Here is a 24,947-nt window from a genome sequence, read left to right as displayed (position 1 = left end):
GAAGACCCTCAGTCCCCAACTGCAATGGACAAGTAGGCACTGTCTACTCCCACTATCAAAGTAAGCAAAACATCTGGAGAAGGATGGAAGCAGAAGACTTCTAGTACCAAGAGGAAGGCTCCTGCCCCACCTAAGAACTTGCAGCTGCAAAATAGGTTGATTGCCCTCAAAACTGAAGAGGAGTCAAGCTCAACCATACTGTCATTCTGTGGAAATCTAAACTGACAGAAGTCTCTCACTGAAGTTATCACTTCTCTCATACGCTTTTGCTCAGCAGTGGAGCCTGCCTAGCACAGAAGTGGCTGTGAACAACGTTCAGTTGTACATCTCCCTTTGCAAGTGGCTCATGGGTGTATTTGCCAAGTGGAGGAGTAATGGATAGCCGGCTTGAAGCCTGCATTGTCCTGCAGGATCACTATCCCATGTTCAGCCTTCAGGTCTTGGTAAACTGATGACCGAACCAAAACCTACTAAAAAAGATTAAAACCTACCCCGTATTGCCAACCTTGCACAAAAAAAGATGACTCTCCTAAAGCTGCAAAGAACTGTAATGTTTTGCATTTATTTCAGAGCTTTTTGAGGATTATTGCTTTTGGATTTTCCCTGGTAACAACAAGAGCTAAAAGTAGATCTGATTTTTTGGGTTGAACCTGTGACAATGAAATAAATCGTTTGTTATCGGGAAATTGAGCTTTGTAGAGAAACATCCACCACTGTCAGAAACATAGTAAAATCATGACATTTGGTTCAGTTTCAGATTGTTTCAGTGTCTATGTCTGGTAGCTACAGTACATTCACATCTGAAACTGCTGTTATGCCCCTGGTCTGTATCATTGGTTTTACTGGTAATAACTTAGCTTTTCACAGGTTTCTCTCTGTTCTGCACTGGTGGTAATGTCCCCTATTAGGAGTGAAACGTAAAAGTATCTCTTAGTCAATGTTCACCCAGGCTCACTGAAATGAAAGACTGTTGACTCTCATGAGATAGTTTTCAGAGGAGGAAATTTTAATTTACTTCTTGAGGAAAGGTTTGCCAGTGGAAAATTGCTAATGTGTTGTATTCTTGTGGAAAACTGAATCCAAATCCTGCTGGTGAGGCATTTTATGAATTTTTAGATTCATTTAGATATAGGTTTTCTATTGGTTTAAGATGAAAAGAGTTTCACTGAAAACTGTTTCTTTATTTCGTAAAATATCTATTGGCTCCAAACACTGGTGGTTTGGAGAAAGAGGTTGCTTTTTTTTTATTCATTAATGAATAAGATTTGGGAAGACAATTTTGTGAATAACACCAGAGTTCGTTGCTGCAGTCCAGGATTTGAGGTTTCTCTTGTGCAGAGCAAAATAAATATCTTCATAAGATTACACCGGGCTTCTGAAGAGCACTACAAACATTTAAAATTGCTGAATTCCAGGCTTAAGATTAATTTGAAGTTGAAAATTTACTTCAGTTTTCAGGAATACTGGGAAAGAAAAACAGAAATGTACCTTATTTCATGAAATCTCACTCAGTGATGCTTTTATTACAGATTTATCAATGATTTTATCCGGGCAAACTAAACACAGTGCTGTCTGGGCAAACTGCCCTTCCTTCCCCCATTAATTTCCCAACTTCTCCCACAAAATATGAAGAGAAGGGGATTCATCACCCCTGTCAACTTGCAACAGAATACCACCATTGCCACTGAATAATAAATACACATTTGTAAATTCTTTTTGCTATGTTATAGCAAAGGTCTTACTAGGTAATCAGTTTTTTCCTCAGTCTATATATAAAGCAGGCCCTAACAGATGACTTACGTAGTATATGTATTAAACCTTTTTTGACAGATGAGCCATAGACCATGTTATTTTGCTTTAGATCATCAATAAGGTTGGTGGAAAGATCTACTTCCTCGGTTGTTTACAGAGAGCCACATCCTGTCTCAGTATTGCTCTTGTTGTACAACTTCATGTCAGTTAAAGATGAAATGACCCCACTGTAGTATCATGGCAAAAATGTGATGTTGTCCCACTACATAGTTTTTGTGCAAGGAGAGCCGATTCATATTTGTTTTTCTTAATACCACTTTGGGTAGCCCTGAAGGAAAGTAATTAGTGTGACCGCGTGACCCGTTGCTTCATTGAGGCTGTATGTTATTTCCAATTAGCATGACCCATTGCTTCATTGAGGCTGCACGTTATTTCCACGTGTCCTAAATAAGGCATTACTTTCTTTGGAATGAAGACACGAAGGGTGGCCCGTGTAGGATGGGGAAACTGTGGAGCCTCCAATAGAGCTGATGTGTTTTCTCATTGCTTTTCTTTGTCTGTTGTCATGGAGAATAGTCTGAGAGAGAAAGAGGCAGTGGTAGAATTGAAAAGAAAAAAGGAGAAAAGAATATGTGATGATTAAGCAGGAGCCTGAGATTATTCATTCCTGGTAAAGCCTCCCACAAGGGTGTTGCTCAGGTCATCTCAAATAGGCACCAGATAAGCACACAACTGCGCTGTGTGGTTCTGCACACTGATCCATGCTGCAAAGATCACCGGTTAGAGAAAGTTCTAGCTCTTGTAAATACTGGTGGCAGTGGTCTCTTCTACTACTGTTTCCAGATGGTGTAGCTTTACTCATCTTTAATTTGCTTGTGAGAAGAACCATCAAATCCTTCAAGAACAGTATGAAATGGGGTTTTGTTTTCCTGAAAAGCCGGCTGGCTCGGCAGAGGGGCTGCATTAAGGATGTTCATAGCGTAGCTCTGCAGCGGATCAGGTAGCTACTGGCTTTGCATAGCAACGTTGTGGCCCAGCATATTAAATCATACGTCACCTTATCCAGCATTTGTCATATGGAGGCTTCAAAACCTTCCTAAAAATAGAAAAAGGTGAATACTTTTGTTCCCATGCTAGAGATGGAAAGGTTGAGGCAAAGAGAAGTCAAGTGTTTTGTGCACAATTGCGTGACCAAACAGTCTGTCTGCGAAGAATTTACTCCAAAAGCCAGACCTTACATCTCTAATGACCTCCTCTTCTGTCTGTGGTCTTCTGTTTTAGTTTCATTTTCTATGTCTTTAAGTGGGATGAGATATATAGACTGCAAATGAGTAAATATAATTCAATTGTGTTATTTTTGCAGTGACTAAAACTCTCCTATATGGCATGCCAAATTTCTGGCATATTTATATTTTACAATTTGGATAATCTGCGAGGTTTGTGTGATTTTTTTTTTTTTTTTATTATTATTATTTGGGTTTTTTTAAGAAATATTATGAATCTCTTACATAGAAGGAAATACATTTTCTGCACTAAATTAAAGGAAGAGGAGTGGAAAATCCAATTTTTTTCCTTTTTCAGGATTTCTTAAAATGAGCTAAATGACAATCAGACCCCTGGCATGTACTTTTAATCTCCCCATGTTTGCAAATCCCCCTTGTGGAGTGTAACGAAGCATTAAAATGTTGGAGTCCTAACTCCTATTTTTTTAACTTCTGAACACAGAATACAATTCAGGCAAACGTAGCAAAGTAGAAGCTGCCTGTGGGTGTGAAACAGGAAGCACTAGTAGATAGACACATGTATAATAGTTACGTTTGCTCTTGCTCAACTAGATACACATCAATTTTAATTAACACATTTTATGCTTCAGCTACTAACGTCCCTTCAGCAGTGAGTGGGTTATGCGTTTCCATCCTGCATATACCACCAGCATCACCACCACGTCCTTCGCTATCTTCCCCCTCCCCTTTCTACACAAATGTTGCAACACAATCTGAAATTTCCTCTTTTCTTTCCTTCCTGCATTTCTTACAGGTTCCCTTGCGTCAGAAGACAAAAAAGAAAAGTCAAGGTAACGAGAGACTGTTTTTTTCTTTTCTCTTCTGTGTTCCTCTTTTGTTATTTTCTTAGTATGTCTTATTCTTGGGAGGGTGAGGATTTTATACTGCTACTCAGCTGGTGGAAAGCTGCTTTTTAACTCCACCGATTCTTGCACTGATTCTGGGAAAAAATGACAACGGGCTGTTCCTTTGGATTAAATCCTTGTGGTATGTTAATTGAATCAAAGCTGGAAATCAGTGAGGTAGAATCAGCTGCCTGCACATACACACTGCACAAACACTGGCGGTTTTCATGTACTTGGCATAATAGTTTTCTCTAGCTGACTTAAATAGACGTATTCTTTTCAGTGCAGCTGTGTGAAGGGAAATATAGGCATGCTTCTCTTAAGGATATATTTTTAATTTACAAAAACTTGTGTATGGTTATCTTGGCGTTAATTGGTGTCTGCATTATCTATAGCTTACTGTTTTGTTTCTGCACATCAGAATGCCTTTCAAATGAATGTGTGTTACTGTCACAGCCATTATAAAACTGAACGACTTCTAAGTATATTTTAAGATATGCTTGGATGACTTGCTGAGATTGCTAAGTAAGGTTGATATCTTTAATTAGCAGCAACATCTTTCTTGGTAAAGCGCTTTTAAACAAGCAGAACACTGTATTTTTAATGGCACAGGGTTCTTTATAATGAGCCGACGGAGGATATCATGTAAAGAGCTGGGGCAAGCTGATTGCCAAGGATGGCTCTACAAAAAGAAAGAAAAAGGAGCTTTCATTGGCAACAAATGGAAAAAGTTCTGGTGTGTGCTGAAGGAGTCATCGCTCTATTGGTACAGCAGTCAGCTGGTGAGTACAGCGTCCATCCAGCTCTGGGTGCCGGACAAACAGTATCTGCTGGGACTGAGAGAAGGGGAGCTGGGGGTCACAATTTAGATGCACCCTGGAGATGTACAGATGACTGGGTTTGTTTCTCAGCCCTGACACTTCTTGTAGTCTGGGAAGTGTCTGTGTGAATGTGAAACATGCAGAAAACTGTGTTTTCTAGTTCAGCAAGTACTTGTGAAATGTTAACTTGCTGTCTGTTCTGCCCTTTAAAGAGCTGCTCTTGCAGGCGCTGGTGGCATTTGAATTTGGGAAAGGTTTTCCTGGGTTGGGCAATTTGTAGACATTCACTATCAAGACTCAAAACGGGAATGCTTCTTCACTTCTAATTAGTTTAATTTTCAGAAGTCTCTTTCCTGCTTATCTCTCCATCCCCTTTCACACTGAAATTAATATGTTTATTTGTTTGCTTGTTTGTTGGGGGTTCTTTTTTAATTTCCTCTCTTCCCTCCCCCCCTTCCCCCCTCCCAATTTGCACTGGTAGGGTTGCAGATATGAATGCTGTCGGTGGTATTTTTACTCCTGGTATTGCTGGTGGTCTCATCGAGGGCGTTGTAGTTAAAGGTTCTCCTGTTCTGCTGATTTTTAACTTCCTTCTCTGATGAGTCAATGCTAAAAGTCAAATCTGCAGGAGGACACAGTGTTTTGAATTGGAGGTCCAGCTTTCTGTTCAGAGGATGAGCTTTTCTCAGGACAGCTGGTAAGGATAACATTTTTCTTCCAGCCAATCCAGCCCAGATAGCCTACTGCACTTACAGCGTGAGTGGGAAATAGTCTGAGACAAAGAACAGCAGGCCCTGAATTCCTGTAATCAATTGAAGAAACTAGGAATTAAAAGCTGAAAAGGGTGGGGGGAGAAAACATAATGAGAAATCCACAGTAACCCTTTTAATGAAATGTTATGGCTGAGTGCAAAGAAGCAGCGAGTCCTAGGGAACAGCCGGTTTTATTCCTGGTTGTTTGCTACAGCTTGGCAGGGAGGGTGTCTTGCCCGTCCTGGGAAGCTTCAGACATAATTATTCTCTTCGCTTTGCTCTCTTGCACTGCTACCTCTAAGAAAACTCCTATCGTGTTCAAATGATGGACTGACAGAGCCCAGAACTGGGATGTGCAGAGGATGAGAGGACACAAGCAACAACACAGATTGAAACTCAGACGCTTCCATGTGGAATCGTGGATGGGTTTCCTAAATACACATGGGTTGCTCTGGAAATCAGCATGTCGCAGGCCCAGCAAAGGATGAAAGATTACAGAAACCTTTATTAATTAGAGCATTTTAAGAAATTAAATGCAATCTGGATTGTTTCTACTTGTTTATTTCTGTTGCAGTAATTCCCGTTTTAAATCTTGCTAGCTGTTTCAAGGAACAAATGAAATAGTTTAAACCATAAAATAAACCCCAAAACCCTAAAGAAAACTCTACTCATGTAAAGAGTATTTCACATTCTCCCTTCAGTTGTGGGTACAGTGTTAGGGTTTTTTTAACAGAATGAAAACTTTGACTGACATTTAAAGACAGTATAAGCTATTCTTTTTTGGGGGAAAGGTGAAAACAACTCTGCTGATCTCGGGCTGTTGTTTTTTGTGGTGTTGCGGTAGTTTGGTTTAGCTTCCTTTCAAGACCGAGTCAAATACCTGCATGAGAGAAAAAGAGAAAGAAAGAAAAAAAAAAAGGAAAAGCAGAAAAAAAAAAAGACAAATGAAAGGCTTTGTTTTCCCAATGCTTACAATACCTTTGCTTGAAAGACATGGCCTGGCAGATATACTCATCAGTGGCATTAATACTCTGCAAACCCTTATTAATGTTGGCTGTTCTAAATCACTGCTTGCAGTTGAACTTCTGGCCAAGCAGTGTTAAGAAAGGAGAGCTGTCTGGCTGATGTGCCTTTTGAGTTGGGAAGTGTCAGAAAGGAATTATTCTGAGGAGTAATCAAGGTGAGAGGAAATAAAGCAAGGCAAGATTAGGCAAAGTTTGCCTTCTGTGAAGAGAAGGGTCATGGGGGAGAGGTGCAAAGTCCTCCACTTCCTTTAGTTGTTGGGGCCTGGCTAAATTCTGCTCTTGGGATCCAGAGAAGCCGTGGTCATGCTGATACCAGTGCTCCCGGGCAGCATTCGTTATTTGGGTGAACTCATCCTTTTAGTGCATGCCTGCTTTCCAGCTGTCACTGGCTGCCCCAGAATGAACAAGGTTGAAGAACAGGTGGCATCCTCATTCTGATTTATTTCATATGCTCTAAAGAGCTCATATGGCTTCAAAACACTGTTGACTTCTATGTCAGCCCTGACTTCTCACCTATCACAATTCTTCTTGTAAATACGCTAGCTGGTAGCACCTCTTTGCTTTCAACTTCTGCTGACTCTCACATGCTATTTTACATTAAAAACCCAAGGTTTCTTGAGACAATTTAAAGTGCAGCCTCTGCATAACTGTAGATTCAGGTAATGTTTGCAGAATGGCAGTAACTAGGGGGTGTGGGAAGGAGAGGAGGTGTCCTTTGCTAAGATCTGCTTACTTAAATTGATGAGACCAGAGCCATGCTCAGGGTCATATCTGAGATGAACTAGACCCATTGTGTTTTCATAGATACTTTCACCGCTACCTTGATGAAAGAGAAATAGCAGTGACATATTCACTGGCTTGCTTGATATTTCTTTCACTTCTGTATCTGGCCTGTCTTTAATACTGCCTGCACTTCCACTGCTTTCAGTGGAGTTAATCCGTCGTCCCAATAGGGCATCCAAGATGACAATCTTAAGTTCATAGTTGTGTTGGAAGAGGAGAAGCCCTCCTCCTCCAGTGCCCAAGGATTCCCATGACAGGCCCTCTTTGAGGCTGAAGTAAAAGGTGGTGGCAAAGGAGTGGGGCTGAGACTGAAGGAACTGGGGCATGCTGGTTGCCTGTACCTCTGCCTGACCAGTTTCGTTCTTGTGAGAAACGAGCATGTTTTGTTCGAGGCTGTGTGGAAACCGCAGTCAACCAGACACTGGCAACTGTAGCATAGCAACGGGGTGGTGGACCTAACCTTTTTTTCTAATGGAGATGGAGAAAATAGGGAGTGGGTGGAATTTGTACAGGAACGTGCTTTGTCCTGGATTTGGATAGGTAACCTCAGCTGTCATCATGTTCTCAGTGGAGTCTGTCTTCAGGCACCTCCAAAGCTCTGGATGTTTCTGTCGCTCTGATTAAATTTGCCTTCAAACTACTCTGGTTCTGGGTCTTTCACATGAGGCAGATAAAGGGAGGCAATACATGACATTTGTGGTGACATCTGCAGATGGTAGTTCCTTCAATTTAACGTAAAATACCTTGTGAAAGCCACAGCTCAAAAGAGAAAGAAATAATAAAATGCCGAGAAGGGTCAGCAACAGCAGATCAGACACCGTGAGTGTCAAGCTTCTCCTTCACTGAAAGCAAACCAGAGCACATAGGCAAATCCAAATTAGCTTTTGACCGGCTAGCTGAGGTACTGAGACTGGTGAAGTTAAGGTCGTGGTGGTCTCAGCAGGCTTGGGTAGACTGCCCTGAAAACTCTTCCTAGGTACCCTTGCTCTTTCTACAAAACAAAAGTTTACGTGCCTCATGTGGTATTCGTTTGCAGCATGGATGTGCCCCCAGTCTGGGGAGGGAAACTTGTCGGGTTTGTCAGGAAGGTCGGGTTTGCAATGGAAGTGCAGAAAATGTCAGAAAATGGGTCTGAGCAGTCAGACTTCCTGGGCGTCTTCAGGAATACCAGATTCCTTGGACAACTGCTCTTCATTAGTGTTTGGTTCCCTCTTCCGAGCACTGCTCTCTGTAGGGAACTGCCTTGAAGGCAAGTGTTTAAAGAGGACAGTGTGTGATCACCTGCCCCCTTTTAGCAGTTTTAATTCTCATGCTGAAACCCCGGAGGGAACCAGTACTCCTGCACAGGAAGAAGGGTGGAAGGGGAAGATCGTCAAACATAATCCCAGGCTCCTGGCTCCTTGTACTTGTTGTGGCCGTGTTGGATAGTGTTGGCTGGAAAGGGACTAAAAGCCTCTGTCTTGTGAGCCTTTAGGACTGCTCCTCTGGTTTTCCAAGTAGAGTTGAAATACAGTTTTGCAGGATGTGTTAACGATGGTTGTCATGGGGATTCAGCCGAAAAGAAATGTAAATATAAAATGAAAGGGTTGCAGGCTGTGATCTGCTGTCACTATTTATCTTTGGGTTTTTTTCCCCCTGTTCACTGCATTTAAATTGGTCCTCACTCCAACAGCTCTGCCAGAAACTGTATAATTGTAGTCTTTTAAAACAGAAACCTTTCACCTCTGAATTATAGTAGCTGCTTCTGAGAATGATAAGAAGTCATTGATGTCGGCTGATTGCGCTGAGAGATTTGGGAACCTCTGGTCCAGCATCTTACACAAATTATTCACAGTTCTATAGGTTGCCTCACTGGTGTACTTGTCAGAGAGAAAAAAGACTAAAAAGTCTTAAGGACTGAACTGCTGCTCCAACACCCACAGGGTCTTCTGGGGGCAGCGCTGAAACGCTGTGATGAAGCCATGAGGAGTACTCTGAATTGCAGATTGGAGCTGTTCCACAATAACTAGATACTTTCACTTTACAGCACTTTTTTTTTTTTTTTTTTAATCTTTCTGCACCATTACATGCACTTTAAATATTGAAAAAGGTCTATTAAATATTACTAAATCTCCTAAAGCCACAAAATTTAGACAATGTACTGAGGCAAGCTGAAAAGGACATTAGCCTCTTTCATTGAATTCATGCATCATGTTTTATAAATATTTTTGAATTTTTTTTTTGAGTGATAAGCTTTTTCTGTGAAAAAGCGGTTACTCTCTTTTTTTGCCTCAAGCACTTGCAGAGACTGTTGCTATTATTGAAATTATTTTCCTGCAACTGGGCACAGCAAAAAGTGCAGATTTATATGTTAGGCTAACCTGTATAAAAAACACAAGAGATAACAGCTTATTCTTTAAACATCCTGATTAAATAGGAAACACATCAAGGTTCTTTTAATCTGAGTTTTTTAGGGCTACTTTACAGCAGTGCAAGAAAATCTGAAGGGATTTTGAGTGAAATGTGTGAGTTAAATCATAGCATGCTTAAAGTCACATTAAAGATAACATTTCAGAAAAAAGATAACATTTAGAACTTCTATACACTTTCAATGTTTCCAAATCTCATTTTTATTCTGAGAGTGACCAAAAAGATGATTTCTACATGTTCTGTTCCTAGTGGTTATTTGGAATTCTATTTGCTGACTGTAATAACGCTCATAAGGTTTTACTGTTATGATTTTGTTTCATTTCTTCGTTCCCTTTTCTGATAATGATGGAACTACACACCCATCAAGCCCCTGTTTTGTGTTATACAGATGGCACATCCGAGATGTGTACCAATAGTGCACTAAAGCAAAAAATCCACACCGTTATCCTCCTTCCTTTCACTCATACATAAAATGAAATATTAAACTTTTCTTATAAGTGAACAAATGTGAAATCACTGACAGAATTAATATAAAATCTGAATTCATTGGACATAATCTTTTACCAACTGGAATGTGTCAAATACTGCATAAGAAGTCTGGAGAGTTCTCTGTTGTAAAAGTGGTAAATGTAAATTACTGAAATCAAAGCCTATAGACCTACATTCACTAGCAATTTAGAGAGTACATCGCAGACCGTAGTACCCACTCACCCATCTGATGGCTTACTTAGCTCAGGCCATGGATTTATTGCTGTGTGGGTGAGAATGTATCTGAGTATATTCCTTCATGTGCGGTCTTCTGGATCTCTTTTTTTTTTTTTTTTTTTTTTTTTTTTTTTTTAACTGGGTTTATTGATTCATACTGCAGAGAAACAACTGGCATTGTATACATTTCTCATCCAGAAGTGTGCATAGTAATGGCTATTGTGTTCTTAGTCTGGTCTTGGGAACCAAACAGGAATTTCAGTGGTCTCACTGCACCTGGTCTAGTAAGTGACCACTCTTTGGCACAGAAATGCAAGATCATACATTCTTTATCTTTAGTACAGTTCAGCCCATGAATGGAGCTCCTCCTTTACTCTGCTCTACTCATTTGCTCATCCGTGTATACTTGGTGAACTATGGATCTGGGATGGAAACATTAGCTTGAGGTCCAATTGATTGAAATATACATTAAAAAAAAAATATTTGAAATATCTTGTCGCTTTTTTCTTTAGTTAATTGTTATTTTATTTCAATAAGTTTAGTCTCACTAAATTCCAACCTGTGGAATGGAAATGAAAGATCCCCAAGCCAGGCTCTAAACAAGTTTGCCAGATACAAATATAATCAGAGAAAGTTAAAAACCCACAATAGCAAATAAGCACTTTTTGGTACAAATTAAACCACATTGTGAAATCAAAGTTTTTTTCAACCCAGATGCTGATAAACATAATTGTGTCTTCTGTACTGAAAGAAAACAACAACAAAAAAAACCCCAAACCCTTTCCCCCCCCTTTCTCCCCTTTCTTTTCGGTCACGGAGCAGGCAAAGCTATTTACTGGTGAAGATGCAAAATATAAACCTCTCATATGAATATTTAATAATGTAAACTGCAGAAATGATGGTTATGCTGTGTTTTATTGTATACCAAAGAAGAGATATGCAGAGGTGCAGGGAAGTCACCCGCTGAAATATCCATTCTGTATCTGTATTTCAGTTCTTAGAGATTCATACTTCCAAGCATTAAAGCTCAAAGACTTGTCTCGATGAACATCTTTTTATAGTCTCTTCATATTAATGCATAATGTGAATTGAGATGCTGTCAGTCGTCTTCATTTATCCTCTGTCTTTGTAATTGTTGAGTGTGTTTTACCTGCTTTAACTCAGTGTACATTTTCAGAATTTTAATGTGCCCAGAGATAAGGGCTGGGAGCAGAAATAAAAGTGATTCAGGAACGAATACTTTCTGTATTCTGGAAAGTAGATTTTTCCTGACTTTGTGCTACAGACTTATGTCTACATTATTGCTTCTCTTAGGAGGGATTCTATTCTTATCGCGGCCAATTGGGTGAATGTAGATAGATGTAGTAAAGGAAGATGTTTCAGCTGCAGGCAGCAAGAACAGGGGTTTGAGACTAACTGATAACTTCAGTATTGCTGGAGCCACTCTCTGACGCAGAGTCCATCTGACCCGGAACAGAGATGCCAATGCTCAGTAAACCATCTCCCAACCAGAAAGGGGTGACTGCATCTAAACAGTGTACTGTAAATGTCTGCCTGGCTTTTGCTTCCTCCTGTACTCTGCCGGCAAATTTCTGAGGGGAGCGGCAGGTGGGTGGCCAAGGCCATCTGAGGCCGGTTTGCAGTGTTTAACAACAGAGCTCAGCTGCGTGGGACCATCCCCTTGCACCGTTTCACCTCCTGGCGTGGGAGCAGCCCGTATTGCCTCTGCCTTGCTAACGCACAGGCGTATATAAGTAACCCTATGAAACAGTCCATGGCCCCATGAAACAGTTCATGTTACACTTATCCAGGGGAGACCCTCCTCCATCTTTACCTAGGATCGTTTTGGGCCACTTTGGAATTCCCATTGCTCAAATATACATAGATGACTAGATGTGGTGCTGTTACGCACCAGCACACTGTATGACACACATGCACGCTGTATAATGGAACAAACGCTCCTTTGAGATTGTATGTAACAGCAAGACCTGAATGGATGATATAACCCTTATTTGTCCTCTCCTATGTCATCCATCTCTTTTGAGAGGCTTCTGCTTTCAGAGCTGAGGTTCGGTAGTTCCATTTTCTGTGGTCTATGCACAAAGCGTGGCTGGGCTCTTCATCAAAAGTTACGTGATCGCTGATGGCTGCAAAGGAATCGGGTTGCTCTACCTTCCCGCTGTGTTTAGTCCTGGTTTGATCCAAACCTACGTTTTGCCCTTGACAGTTTCAGACTCAGCACTATGACTTAACCATGAATCTTAGGTAAGGGTGCTCAGACACAAATGCTTCGAGGTGAGGAGGACGGGGAATCCACCTCAGCGCTATTGTAGGAGCTGAAGATCCCTCCTTTTTCAGGTGCTTTGCTATTTGGAAGCATAAGACAAATCCTATGCTCACACTGCTGCTTGCACAGACAGGAGTGGTGGCTTTCTAGCATCCAGGACTTGCACAAAGTGTAGCTGGTATAGGAATACTTCTTGTTCACAAATATCAGCCAAAACGTCAGCTGTTAATCTATCCCCATGGTGATAAGCATATATTTTCACACTATAAAAAGCTGTCAAAAACAAGCACTTCATGTTATATATCGTTGAGCATTGGAGTCTGGTAGTTTACCAATTGTGGTGATTTTTTTTTTTTTTAATTTTTTTTTTTAGGCTGAAAAAGCAGAGGGATTCATCAGACTTCCAGACTTCAGTGTGGACCGAGCAATCGAATGCAAAAAAAAGCAGTAAGTTTATCTCTTGCCCCCAGTTTTGCATGATTTTTACAACGTTGCAAGGAACTGAATCTCAGTAGTGCCTGACAATGAAGCTGCGGGGAACTCTTCTGTGTTGTATAAATAATGAGATATTAATTGAGCTACTGAAAGAAAACCATATTGCAAAAATACTTTTGAAAATTCTCTGCCAGATGTGCTTTGTTAAAGCTACAAATAAAAAAGTAGATCAGTATGCCAGATGCTTTTTTTCCTTCTCTTTGTTCACTGATTATGAATAAGTTGTATTCGATCTTAGATACCTTCTCTTAGGTGGGGAGGTCAACAGTGGCGCAAGTAATGCTGCTTCCCTCTGACTTGGGACTATACTTTAGGCTGCTGTGGTGCATCTTTGTTTAGCAGGGTACAAATTTCAAAATATTCTCTCCAAACTCCATATGCAGCACTGACTTCCATCTACTTTGGAGTACGCTTCAAAGATTTGGAGGGGTGTTGCTGCAGTTCAAAGTTATAAAGCCCGGCATGGTTTTTACTCTGCCCCTCAAGAGAAAGACTTCGTTCTTCTGTTTGGTTCTCACACAGACGTTAGCCGTAGGTGTTCCTGAGACTGACTGTGGGCTTGACTCTTCCAAAGAAAGAGGACAGCTATTTTGAATACGGGGAGCTGCGTTTTATTTTCTCAGAGGAAAGGTTGAGTCACATAGGACAGGACCATGAGAAAATGTTGCCCTTCACTTCTGCAGCTGTCTGCTGTCAGTGACTGGGAGGAAAACGTGCTCATCACTTATGTGGGATGGGGTAAGTTAGGAGAACTTCAAGGAACGACTGGGGCTGCTGGGGCCCAGTCAAATAGCCACGGGACAGAGTCATTAACCTACCGAGGGACAAAAGAGGGAAGCCACACAGTCTCAAGATCGGAGACTACGTTTTAGGAAAAAACCCCCAAACCCTCACCCTCTGAGAAGTCTTACTGATGGCTATTCAACTAAAGCATAGCCTGGGGCTGAGACCAACAGGTTAACTCTTGGTATGTCAAGTGATTACCTCCATTTTGTTTGTTTCAAACCTGCTGCCTAGTTGCCTCTTTCGTGCCTCCGAAAACTTGTCTTGGAAAAGACAGTGACATGTCCCTATTCACCTGCTACGTGCCGGCTGTGATTTTATTGTATTATATCTCCCTTCTCTCAACCATCAGTTTTCCATCCTGTGGGGTCTTAGCCTGATTAATCACTCATGGAAGATGTTCCATACCTTGGGTGACCCCTGGTGCTTTCTCTGAACCTTTTCCAGGTTTGCTATTATTTTCTGAGCTGAGGGAAGCAAAGCTGCATACAGTGTTCAAGATGTGGGCACACAACTGAATTATGTAATGGCGTAATGAAGGTCTTTGTTTTATTCTTCATTCTTTCTTTTCTAGTTGCTGTAGTTTATACCCTCTGAATAATGTGTGGCCTAGGAAATGAGCTAAAAATAGTCTAGAGTTTTAAAAAAAAAGCTATATGGATGGATAAACTGATCTGGAGTAATATAGCAGAGTGAACAAATATTTTAAATAATTAATTCAGCCATCTTTTCCTTTTCTTATGTAAACTAGTTTTCTTCATCTCTTTTATTTTTCTTTTCTTAAAGTGCTATTAAGATCAGCCACCCACAGATCAAGACATTTTATTTTGCAGCAGAAAATGTTCTGGAAATGAACACGTAAGTAGGAGCGACTGCCCATGCTTCATTCTGTCACGTGCCTGAGAACACCCTTTGAAGGTTCATTCTCTCACTGTCAAGCAGTTGTTGACAAAGTTATTTGGGGAATTACTGAGTCTGTTTTGCTTTCTGGTCATTGTATAGAAGAAAAATACTGCTGTTTTTTTCACTAATGACAGTTGAAATCAGAATCCTATTATTAGCCTGATTTTGATACTAATCTTCCCAACACTTGCTGGTATAAATCCCTTCCTGTTAGAGAGGCGCAAAGGTTTGATAGCAAGTTGATCACCTTGGGAGAAATGAGGAAGGAAAAGAAAGAGAGAGAAAAGCTTAATATAGCTTTGTCCCAGAGCTGATCTAGGACTAGAATATAGTATTGTCCGCTTTCAGAGTAGGGTGTCAGTTCACAAGGGGGGTGAAAGGGATAGAAGAGGCTGTTTCTTTAAGTAAGCATTTACTTCACTGCCAAACTATGATGCAGTTAAACGACCCTCATGACAGATGAGAAACTTTCTTTCCACAAACATCCATAAGAACAACAATTCATTCATGCATTTTTTAATGCAAGAGGTAAAACTGGATATGAAACTTCCAAAGAAAAATGTATATGAAACTGCTATTTTAGAAAACACTGAGGTTTCAGAAATAGATATTACTTGCTATTGATCCAGTTTTGCCTGATTTAGATACATCTCATGTCGTCTTTGTCTATTTTACTTCAGATTGCAGTCTGTTCACAATGCTATTGCATCAAATGGCCAAATACTGGATATAAAGTAATGCAATTTAAATGGGAAGAGAGCTCCTATGGTAGTCAGGTCAGGATTTTAATCATGGCTCTGCTGGTGACCTTTGTGAGATTCTTCATAGGGCATTGACTGTTCTTCCCCTCTATAAACAGGAGACCTCATACATATTTACCACATCAGAAAAGGATAGAGGTTGAGAAAATGTCTGTGACCTTCCAAAAGGGCTATAGATGCTGAATTGTATGATACTACAATAGTGTATGTACATATATATTCATAAATCTGCAATCTATAGATGCATGCAAGTAAACATGAACGGAAAGAGTGTGTTGCCCTTTGCAACTTGGAGCAACACAGAGCATACTGGTGGGAAGATAACCATCCGCTTCTGTATCACCGCATTTCCTACCGGAGCTCCTGAGTTGAGTGAAGTTCTTGGGATGGATGGGCGGAGAATGACTGAGGATGAGGGACTGCTGGGCAGGAATATTTCTGTAGAGATTGTAACCCTGGTTGAGATAGAAAAGAGGGAAGGATGTGGGGAGAAGGAAAAGGAAAATTTGAGCTAATGGACAATGTTGGTGAATGCTAACAGCCAGTTTGGAGCCCAGCTGGAAATTCTCAGTGTCTTAATGGCACTTTTGAAATGTTTAGTCTCATGTGAGTGAGTGATTGAAATCTATGCAGGTGTCCCAGCTCCTTTTCCCCCGGAATGATTTTCTTCACACTCCACTTCTAGAGTAAATTTTATTTTGGCTTAAAGCTAGGTAGCTTAGCGTTAGAGCAGCTTGCACTATACTACACTAATACTAAGTCCTCACTGTTGTAACTGATGATGTTTTCCTTGGCAAAGTATAAAATACATGCATCTAATACTTAAAGTACGCACATACTCACGCATATGTCAAAACAGACTAGAAGACATCTGTTCTCTTGGCTGCAGTCCCACAAATACATATGCATGTGAATGGTTCCACTGAACTCACTGGGGCATTTGCGTGTGTCGAGTTACTGGTGTGTATATATGCTTGACAGATCATGACCTTTCATATCACTTCATGCATATATATCTATTAAGTCGATGGTGGATTTATTAATACAGTCATTTGCTTCATTAATTTAGCGTGTATTTGCCATTGTCATGCACACAGGAAAAGTAAACGCGTGCTGGCCAGCTGTGTGCATTTACCTGGCCTGTTGCTCATGGTTACTAATGATCTGTCTGACCCTGTGGTTAATGAAGTCCTGTATTTTTAGCAAACCTTTTCTTTTGCTTATATTTTTTTATTTAAAAAGTCATTGTGTTATGATTAGCTGTTAGAAGAAAGTCAACAATCCACTCTAACAGAAATGACACTTTGTGTTCCTGAATTGTTATGTGGCTCTATTGTTCATATTGTAGTCTGAAAATCCAGTACTTTGACACTGATCTTACTCCCATTGCTTCAGTAAATCGAGATGCGACACGATGTTCTTTCAGAGTTATGAATCTTAATTCCTGCCCTTCATACATTCCCTTTTTAGGCCTTGAGTTTTAATCTGAAAGGCTTGAGCTTTTTCAGTTGTAGTTTCTTAAACCATTCGAATGACCTACAGGCAAACACGATATACAAAAATTATACCAGGGGATTGTTTCTAGCATTAGAAAAATGCAGCCACCTAGGAAGAGAAATGAAAAAAACCTGTTAATAGCTTAAAGCAACACAGGAAGTGAGACTTAGTAAAAACAAAAGTACATTGGGAGTTAAAGAAAGCAGTACGTAATGGTCAGAAAGTCTGGTTTTAAATGGCTTAGATTATTAGACAGTGCTACAATAGCTTTGACTGGGGCAGCTGACATCACCTTCTATGGCTCCTGTGCCTTTTGCTTCACCTCAGATGAAAGATGACACCTCAACGGCAGGACTAAGCCACCGACATTGTGTTATAGCACACATACTTTTCCTTTAGCTTCCGTGAATGCAACTCCTTGGTCATCAGTAGTGCTTTTTTCAGGATCAGGGAAAGATGTCCCAGGCAATTAGTCCTGCTCACCAAGGGGAATATTAGCATTTAGGTAACCGGTGCCTTTCTAGAGGATGCTCTAAGAAATAGAAGGAAACTTTGATATTCAGTCTTCAGGTTAATGAAAATGGATGTAGTAACGTAGAACACATCTGAAAGGGGCAACACACTGAACAGCACGCGAGTATCCCTAACTCTATATTCCCTCTGTTTCTAACACAGGTGGCTAAGTAAGCTGGGTATGGCTGTAGACCCTCAGGCACCCAACGGGAAGAATGAGGAAGGTATGCTCCTAACGGCGGTTTCAGTGTGTAACTACATCATGTTCTTCACAGTTTTTGCTTGGCCAAATCTTTGTTAGCTCTTTTCTTCCTTTTAAATTGTCGACTTGGGTCCATCTACCAACTGAGCTCAGAGAAACCACGCTGACACAGTGGAGAGTAATCGCAGAAAAAGAAATAATGGTGAGAAATGGTGCCGCTGAGAGACGCTCGGTGATCTTGTGAGAGGCGCGTAACTGCTTTCTTCCAGTTCGCTGGCTTGCTAAGCCTGCCAAATGTGAAGAGAACCAGCTGTGCTGCTCGGGGTTTTGAGTTAGTAAGGTGTATTACAGGAGTCACGCTACAGCCCAGGAGCGCGCTAGCTTGGGAACATCTTGTGCTATGCAGACCTGTCCCTACTGTCTCCTCCATTTCTGGAGGTTTCAACAACAGCAATTCTGGGGAGGTGGGGGTGGTAGCGGTGTACTGAAGCCTACAATTTCCTTCAGAGCCAAGCCCGAGACTTCATTGTGGAATGAGTAATTTTAAAAGTTCCTTAGCAATTTATTTCACAGAATCACAGAATCACAGAATCACCAGAGTTGGAAGGGACCTCTAGAGATCATCTAGTCCAACTCTCCTGCTAAAGCAGGATTGCCCAGAGCACATTACTCAGGACTGCATCCAGGCGGGTCTTGAAAATCTCCAGGGAAGGGGACTCCACAACCTCCCTGGGCAGCCTGTTCCAGTGCTCTGTCATTTATTGTTTTAATTTGCACACTGACCTCAGAGAACTTTTTGGCAGGAGGATACCTGCACTTGAATCACAAATCTGTGTAGAGGACAAAGCAAGTCACCTGTTAGAGTGCTTGGAAAAGCTGCTGGTGAGGATACATGTGATGGGAGCTGCTTTAGAACGAGAAGCGCTGCGGGTAGTAGTAAGTTAGCAAACCAGGGATGAGCTTGGACCTGAGGAATATGTATAATCTTCTGGGCTTTTGACCCTCCATTTTTAGAGTATTGCTACCCAGTGCCTTTTTCAGAACTGCTCAGGTTGTGAAGGAGCTGACATTATGAAGAAACTGGTATTTGTAGTAGTATGAACACTTAGGTGATGGAGCCTGTTTTGTCTAAGCACTGAAATGCTCCTATTTGCATCCCTTCTGCTGTCTCCTAGAATAAGGTTGTGGTTTATGTCCAGGCTTTGGACATGTAATGCCACTATTGATTATTCTGATCTCTGTTTATATTCTGGCTCCATTTATACTCTGCTATTAAAAGAAGCTTTGGGGCTGGTAAACATAGATACCACTGATTTCTGGAGATTCATTAGGTCTCATCAGTTCTTTGTTTTGAGCTCATGGTTCTTTTTTTCTTGTCAGGAAACTTGTTAATTTCCATACCTCTAAATTCCTCCAAAATGCCTGTGCTCTCTTTGAACCCAATTTTCTATCAAAACAGTCTGAGATCATTAGGATAAAGGGCTATAGTCAGTATTAGGCTGTGCAGCAAGAACTGCATGGTAATTGTACTCCGGGAGGAAACGTCCAAACATATTGTCCATGTTTTCACAAAGGAGGAGTTTGATGGAAGATGAGGATGGTCAAAATTCTATACATGAAAACAATTTTTTTTAAAGCCTCAAATATGTAGTATTGATTGCGTTGGCTGAGTCAAGAATTATAAAACAATTCAAAAAGGGTCAGCCCACTAATCTTGATTAAAAAAAAAAATGACAGAAAGATACAAAATAATCCGCTCAGTAACCTCTACAGCAGGTTATCTAATTACTGTGCAATAAACATAACATAGCCAAGATTTCTTCAGCTTTTGAAGCCGGTGGCCCGTTTCCCCTTCAGAAAAAGGCACTGTGATTCTGGTGTCAAACACCTCCTCATCTTTCCACGTGTGTTTTGCCACAGGTGCTCCCGCAGCTGCCTTGAGCGTGGGTTCAGCACCCCACCGACGCGCCGGGGTGGACGTGCCCTTGCAGAGGCATTGCTGTGCTTCAGAAAACCGCTGTCATTACCTACAGTCACGTCTGTTCCTGCTGACCTGGTTCTCCCCTCTGTGTCTCACACCATAACTCTTCAGGAGGGTCTTGGCTCTCCTTATGGCAGTTCTTACGTATTTGTGTCCTTTCTATGCATTTTAGCACTCTCCCCCCCCCCAACCCCATTTGCCTATTTAGAGTATCAGAAACAGCTGTTGATTCTTTTTCAGTTCTGTGTGCCTAAAAGGGGAGCTGTAGAAACAATAAGCTCTTTACTAAGAGTCATTCAAGAAGGCATTAATAGAGCCTTAGAATTTGATATAGGCCTTATTGCGGCCAGTCTCGGTCCTTTATGGTAAGACGTGCCAGCACATATTTCCAGTAAACAGAGTAGCAGCTACGCTGTTAAAAAACCTTATGGCTCTGCAAAGAGTAAGGGGAGAAAAAGTAATGAGTCCCTAAAAGTTCCACTTGGTAAACATCTTAGAAACAAAATTCTTGTCTCTTAAAACTTTGTTCCCCTTGCACCATGCTTATTAAAAGCCCCAAATGACATACACAAAAAGAAAGCGTGTGGGTGTTAATTTAGTTAAAAGATGAGATAACCACAGGTGGTTTCCCAGGGATTGTGCTGACACACTGCTTTCTAGTGGTGTGCACTCATGAAGTCCAGCTCTTACAAAGTAGTCCCAGAACACAAACAACCCTCGCCCGCTTGGGGAGAGAGCAGGAGGGTTGCTACCACCAGAGAGACCCAGCTGCTCTGGGACACACAGACTGCTGCGTGCAGCCGGCGGAGGGAGAGGCAGTGCAGAGAGACGGCTCCCGTGGAGGCTGGCACAGGCAGCCTCTGCTCTTGTCACACTTGACACTCACTCATGTTGTCCTCATTAAGCTCCGACTATGTCTTTGCAACCCTTCATGTCCCCAGCTCAGTCAGGGGAGTGTGAGTGCTGTCACCCTTCACACGTGGTGCAGGGCAGGATGCAAGCGATGCTGCTACAAAGGTCGGATGTGAAAGGCTGATGCGTGCTGGGAGATTTGGCGGAGGGAAATGATCTTCCCAGTGGTTACAGCCAGGCCCTGAGAACAAGAACAAGCAACTAACTGCCTCCTCTTTTCTGTGTCTCATTTTATCAGTGATTATCACTTTATTTAATCCGCTTTTAAAAAGTACCTGAGAAAATGCTTTCATCTGCCACAGGTAGTTGAAAGAAATAACAATATGACTGCCTCTCTGCCACATGTCAATGGATACTAAGGCTCTATCAGCTTGCTTTTTATTTTAAAAAGAAGACGAGTGGGGCGTATAGTCCTCGAGTACTGGGTTTACTTTTAGTACTAGCTCTGCACATGCCCTGCCATGCTGCGTGGTGTGCCTATGTGAGTTACCATGTGGTGACAGAAGACCCTCATGAAGCTGCTCTATGGTTTCCAAAGCGCCATGCGAGCAATGTGTTTCCTCCAAAATTGCAGCCAAAACACCAGTGCTCCAAGAAAACTTACTGGTTACAGAGGTTAAGGGACAGCATCTGCTGCTTGTGATAGATCTCCTTAACATACTAGATGCAGGCTTTCTTTTAAAGGCTGCAAGGGGAGGAAAAGAAAATCCTCCCCAAACCTATTTGTGAAAGCATCTAGAGCAGTGTCACCTGGTGTTTCCTGCCATAGCAAATTAGCCAATACTTTGGCTTAAAAAAATTAAGAAAACATGTTGCCGTGAAGCAGTGTAGTGTTACCACAAGTGGGTTAATTTTCACTGTAGGAGACACTGACTTGTTACAGAGTTGTCCTCAGGCCAGAACATCCTATGCGGTGATCTTTGGTTACCACAGCACTGCTGGGAATAAACGGGTGTTGGTCTAACACTTTTTTTTTGCTCATTTTCCATGTTTGCCTCAGAATGCTACAGCGAAAGTGAACACGATGATCCAGAAATAACAGACACACCACCTCCCCCCTACACAGTCCAGCCCCCGCCTCCTCCTTCGGTAAGTAATTACCTTGTTTCTAATTGCTAGCCAGTTGGAACAAAACCTTCTTGAGGTGCTGGCCCTTTGAGGAATAACTTAAAACAGCGGCTGGGAAGTTTTACCCTGTGTGGCTGTGGAAAGAGGATGCACTGACTGCCCCTGCCCCTGTGGCCCGCGTTTATCTTGCTGGGGAAAAGAAAGTATCACTATACCTTGTAGACACGCTGTGGCTTTTCTCTACAAGGTTTTTAACACACTGCTATAACCCTGTTTTTCACACTATTTTTTTTTTTTTTTTAAATCGGTCCCAAATCATCTTTTTTTGTGACCCTGGTAGCATCATCCAACAGATTTGAATTTGTTTCTTTGAGTGAGCTGTTCTCAAGACTGCTGAATTTGAAGCTGCTTTTGCGGCAGTGGAGAGGAGTGAAGGGAAAGAGGCCTCTTCTTACAGCGATAAAATCAGATCTTTTCCTCTACCTCTGAAAAACAGACTATAAAAAAAGAAAATAAGCATCCTACCAAAAATCTATACTATTTTTCTCTCTTGCTGGTAGAGTATTTGTCCAGAATATTCCTTCCTGCCTCACTTCATTTCATAAATTAGAATAAGCACTATGCACCCATGTGTGTCTAATCAAATTGACTCACCTAATTATTAGCCACTTATCGTCCTATTAATCTTATTTCTATATTGTTGCTTTTCCCAGTGATGTCATCTCCCCTTACATGCGCTTTAAGATACAAGGTTTACTTAATTTTATGCTTAGAAATGAGTAATCCAGTTTGGGATGGCAATTCAGCTGAAATAAGGAATCCTGAGTTCAAGCCTTTCCCTTCCCCAGCTGAAAGTTGACATTGAGGGGTATGCAGTAATATACTTCCTACTAAATAATTTCATTGCATCTCACGGAAGGGAAGTGTCTGCTGCCTCGTTGGTGTGGTACCGGTTCCTGTATATGGCACGCTGAAATGACATCCAGTAGCTAGGGTGGGCACAGAAGCAGCAAAGCAGGAACAAATTTGAAATATACAGATGAGCTGGATGAAGCTTGCGTGGCCACAGGCAATAATAATAATAAAAAAAAAAGATGTCATGCACAGGGTTGCCTGCCTGGTAATCTTTAATTAGTGCGCATAAAGCTGGGAACATATGTCACACTGTCACCCAGTTGCCCCCTTCTGTTTCAGTCAGATAAGTCAGTCTTCACTTCCTCTCCCGAGACAGTTGCGTAACACTAATCACTGCAAAACCATCCACCTGGCACTGGGGGGGTGCGGGGTGTTCACTGCTGTGTAAAACGTGATTCTTTATTGCCTGTATTAACTGGAAGATAAATGTGGCTGAGTGGCTATAAATACCAGAGAAAATAGGAACCTTGGCAATATGTCTCCAAGAGTTATTCTGGGCCAAGGGCCGATAATGAAGCATCTTGAATTTTATACCTCAGTGGCTTGCCTTTAAGAGCCTGTAGATGTCTTTTCCGCCTGCTCACCTCTGAGTGAATGCCTGCATTTTTCAAGTTGATGAGTTTTAAACAGGTGCTGTTTTTTAGTTTTCTGGGTTTTTTTTTGGCTTCCGGCTGCTTGTCAGTATGTTGCTGCAGAGGCGATCTCCGGTTGTCTCCTTCCCATATGCTCTTCTTGAGTGCTGGCCTTCACGTTTTAGCAGGGGACGCGTGGGAGGCAGGCAATGGTGCAGGTGCCGACGGGTCCTGCTTCCTCAGCCTTTCCCTTAAAGGTTATCTTCCCTCCAGCCTTTACCTCTCTCAGCTGATTTCCCTTCTCCTCATCCCCAGCTTAAAATTCGTTCCTCCCCATGCACAAAGGTTAGCATCTCCTGAGCAAAGCTGTCATCTTTTCACCCCTTAAGTGGCCACCGGAATAAGCTCCAGCTGCTGCGTGTCTGCCCTGTGCTCAGCTTGCTTGCGTGGTGGGTAGGAACAGTTAGGTACCAACACGCCTGAGTTTGACTGCAAGTCAGAGTCTTCTTTTAAATACCCAATTTAATGCGTCTTTCCCTTCTGGACAAGTACTGGAGCAAGAAAACCACTGGCAGGATTGGGAAAGCACAGCTCCTACTGTAAAGTCAGTTCTGGGAGTGGAGCTCTTGGTTGTCTCAGGGAAGGCTGGTTAAACACTGCTTGCTGCCTGTTTATTCGCTGTGGAGTTTTTGAACCAAGCTGTGAGGTCCCAAACATGGTGGATTTGGGTTGATATTTTGTGGGTAAACCACTTTTGGAAGGCCTGCTTGAATCTTTTCAGATTGCTACTGGAAGAGATGCTCATCCTGGAAACCCAGCCCAGCATCAGGAATGCCACAGGCATTGACTGGGGTTCATTTGTTTTCATTATTTTTATCTTTTTTTTTTTTTTTTTTTTAAAGTTGCACTTCTTCCTCCCGAGTACCAAAGAGATTCTGCAAAGTAGGAATTAGGAGCTATGGACATTTTGGAGAATCAAATCAATGCTGTCTTAAGCAGAAAGGCCTCCAAACTTCCTGAGGTCAACTCCAGATTGAAAACTATTAGTCTGGAAACAAATAGCCACCCAGGCACAAGCTCTGTTATGTGTTAGAGCAGCAAATATTTTGCCGTACTTCTAACACAGAGTTTTCATTTGCTGTTCTGTTCTCTGCTGACCCAAACCATTCTGAAACTTGAAAAAGACAAAAATAGTGATCATAAGCTTTCTATGTTTAGGCATGCTTTTGGGTACTGTGGAAGAAAAAAGCAAGTGAGGAACAAGTAAATTTTAACATCTGTAGGACAAAAGTTAAACTGACCATCTGCATTAATTTCTCCACGTGTGAATGGATTTACAGTTCAAAAACCAGCAGCTATGTTGAGACAATAGATTGCAGCAGTCCCAAAAGAACTGTTGAGGTGTTTCATGGTGATAATTTTTCTCTAAAAAATGCCTAGAGACTCATTGATCTCCAATGGAATCTTTATGATCTGCTGGCTCAAGCATCTGCTTTTTAAAATGTCTCCAAATGGAGATTTATTATTATATGGATGAGTGCAAAACTTCCAAAGGAACCACTTGAGTAAGTTAGGTAAACATTTGTCATGCCAAAGGAGGAAAAAAAAAAAAAGAACAAAAAAACCCAAAAAACCCCCACCACAACACATATGTAGAGAAAGAGAAACACATTCTGGCAGTCA

At 41.6% G+C, this 24,947-nt stretch overlaps 1 protein-coding gene across 1 annotated transcript in view; it reads left to right on the top strand.

The window, feature by feature from the left end:
• Window positions 1-374: 374 nt before the first annotated feature.
• IPCEF1 (interaction protein for cytohesin exchange factors 1) overlaps window positions 375-24,947 on the top strand; it is a gene marked incomplete at both ends in the record, with an annotated part of 40,301 nt that continues 15,728 nt past the window's right edge. The window contains 7 exons of the mRNA XM_082480718.1: window positions 375-443; window positions 3,790-3,826; window positions 4,493-4,662; window positions 13,036-13,109; window positions 14,727-14,798; window positions 17,777-17,838; window positions 21,710-21,798. Of these exons, the coding sequence (XP_082336844.1) occupies window positions 375-443; window positions 3,790-3,826; window positions 4,493-4,662; window positions 13,036-13,109; window positions 14,727-14,798; window positions 17,777-17,838; window positions 21,710-21,798 (573 nt within the window). The remainder of the gene's footprint in view (window positions 444-3,789; window positions 3,827-4,492; window positions 4,663-13,035; window positions 13,110-14,726; window positions 14,799-17,776; window positions 17,839-21,709; window positions 21,799-24,947) is intronic.

The sequence above is a fragment of the Vanellus vanellus genome (genome assembly GCF_965231255.1).
Source record: "Vanellus vanellus genome assembly, chromosome: 3".
NCBI lineage: Eukaryota > Metazoa > Chordata > Aves > Charadriiformes > Charadriidae > Vanellus > Vanellus vanellus.
Note: the sequence above shows the minus strand (reverse complement) of the source record. Positions and strands in the feature narration are given on the sequence as shown.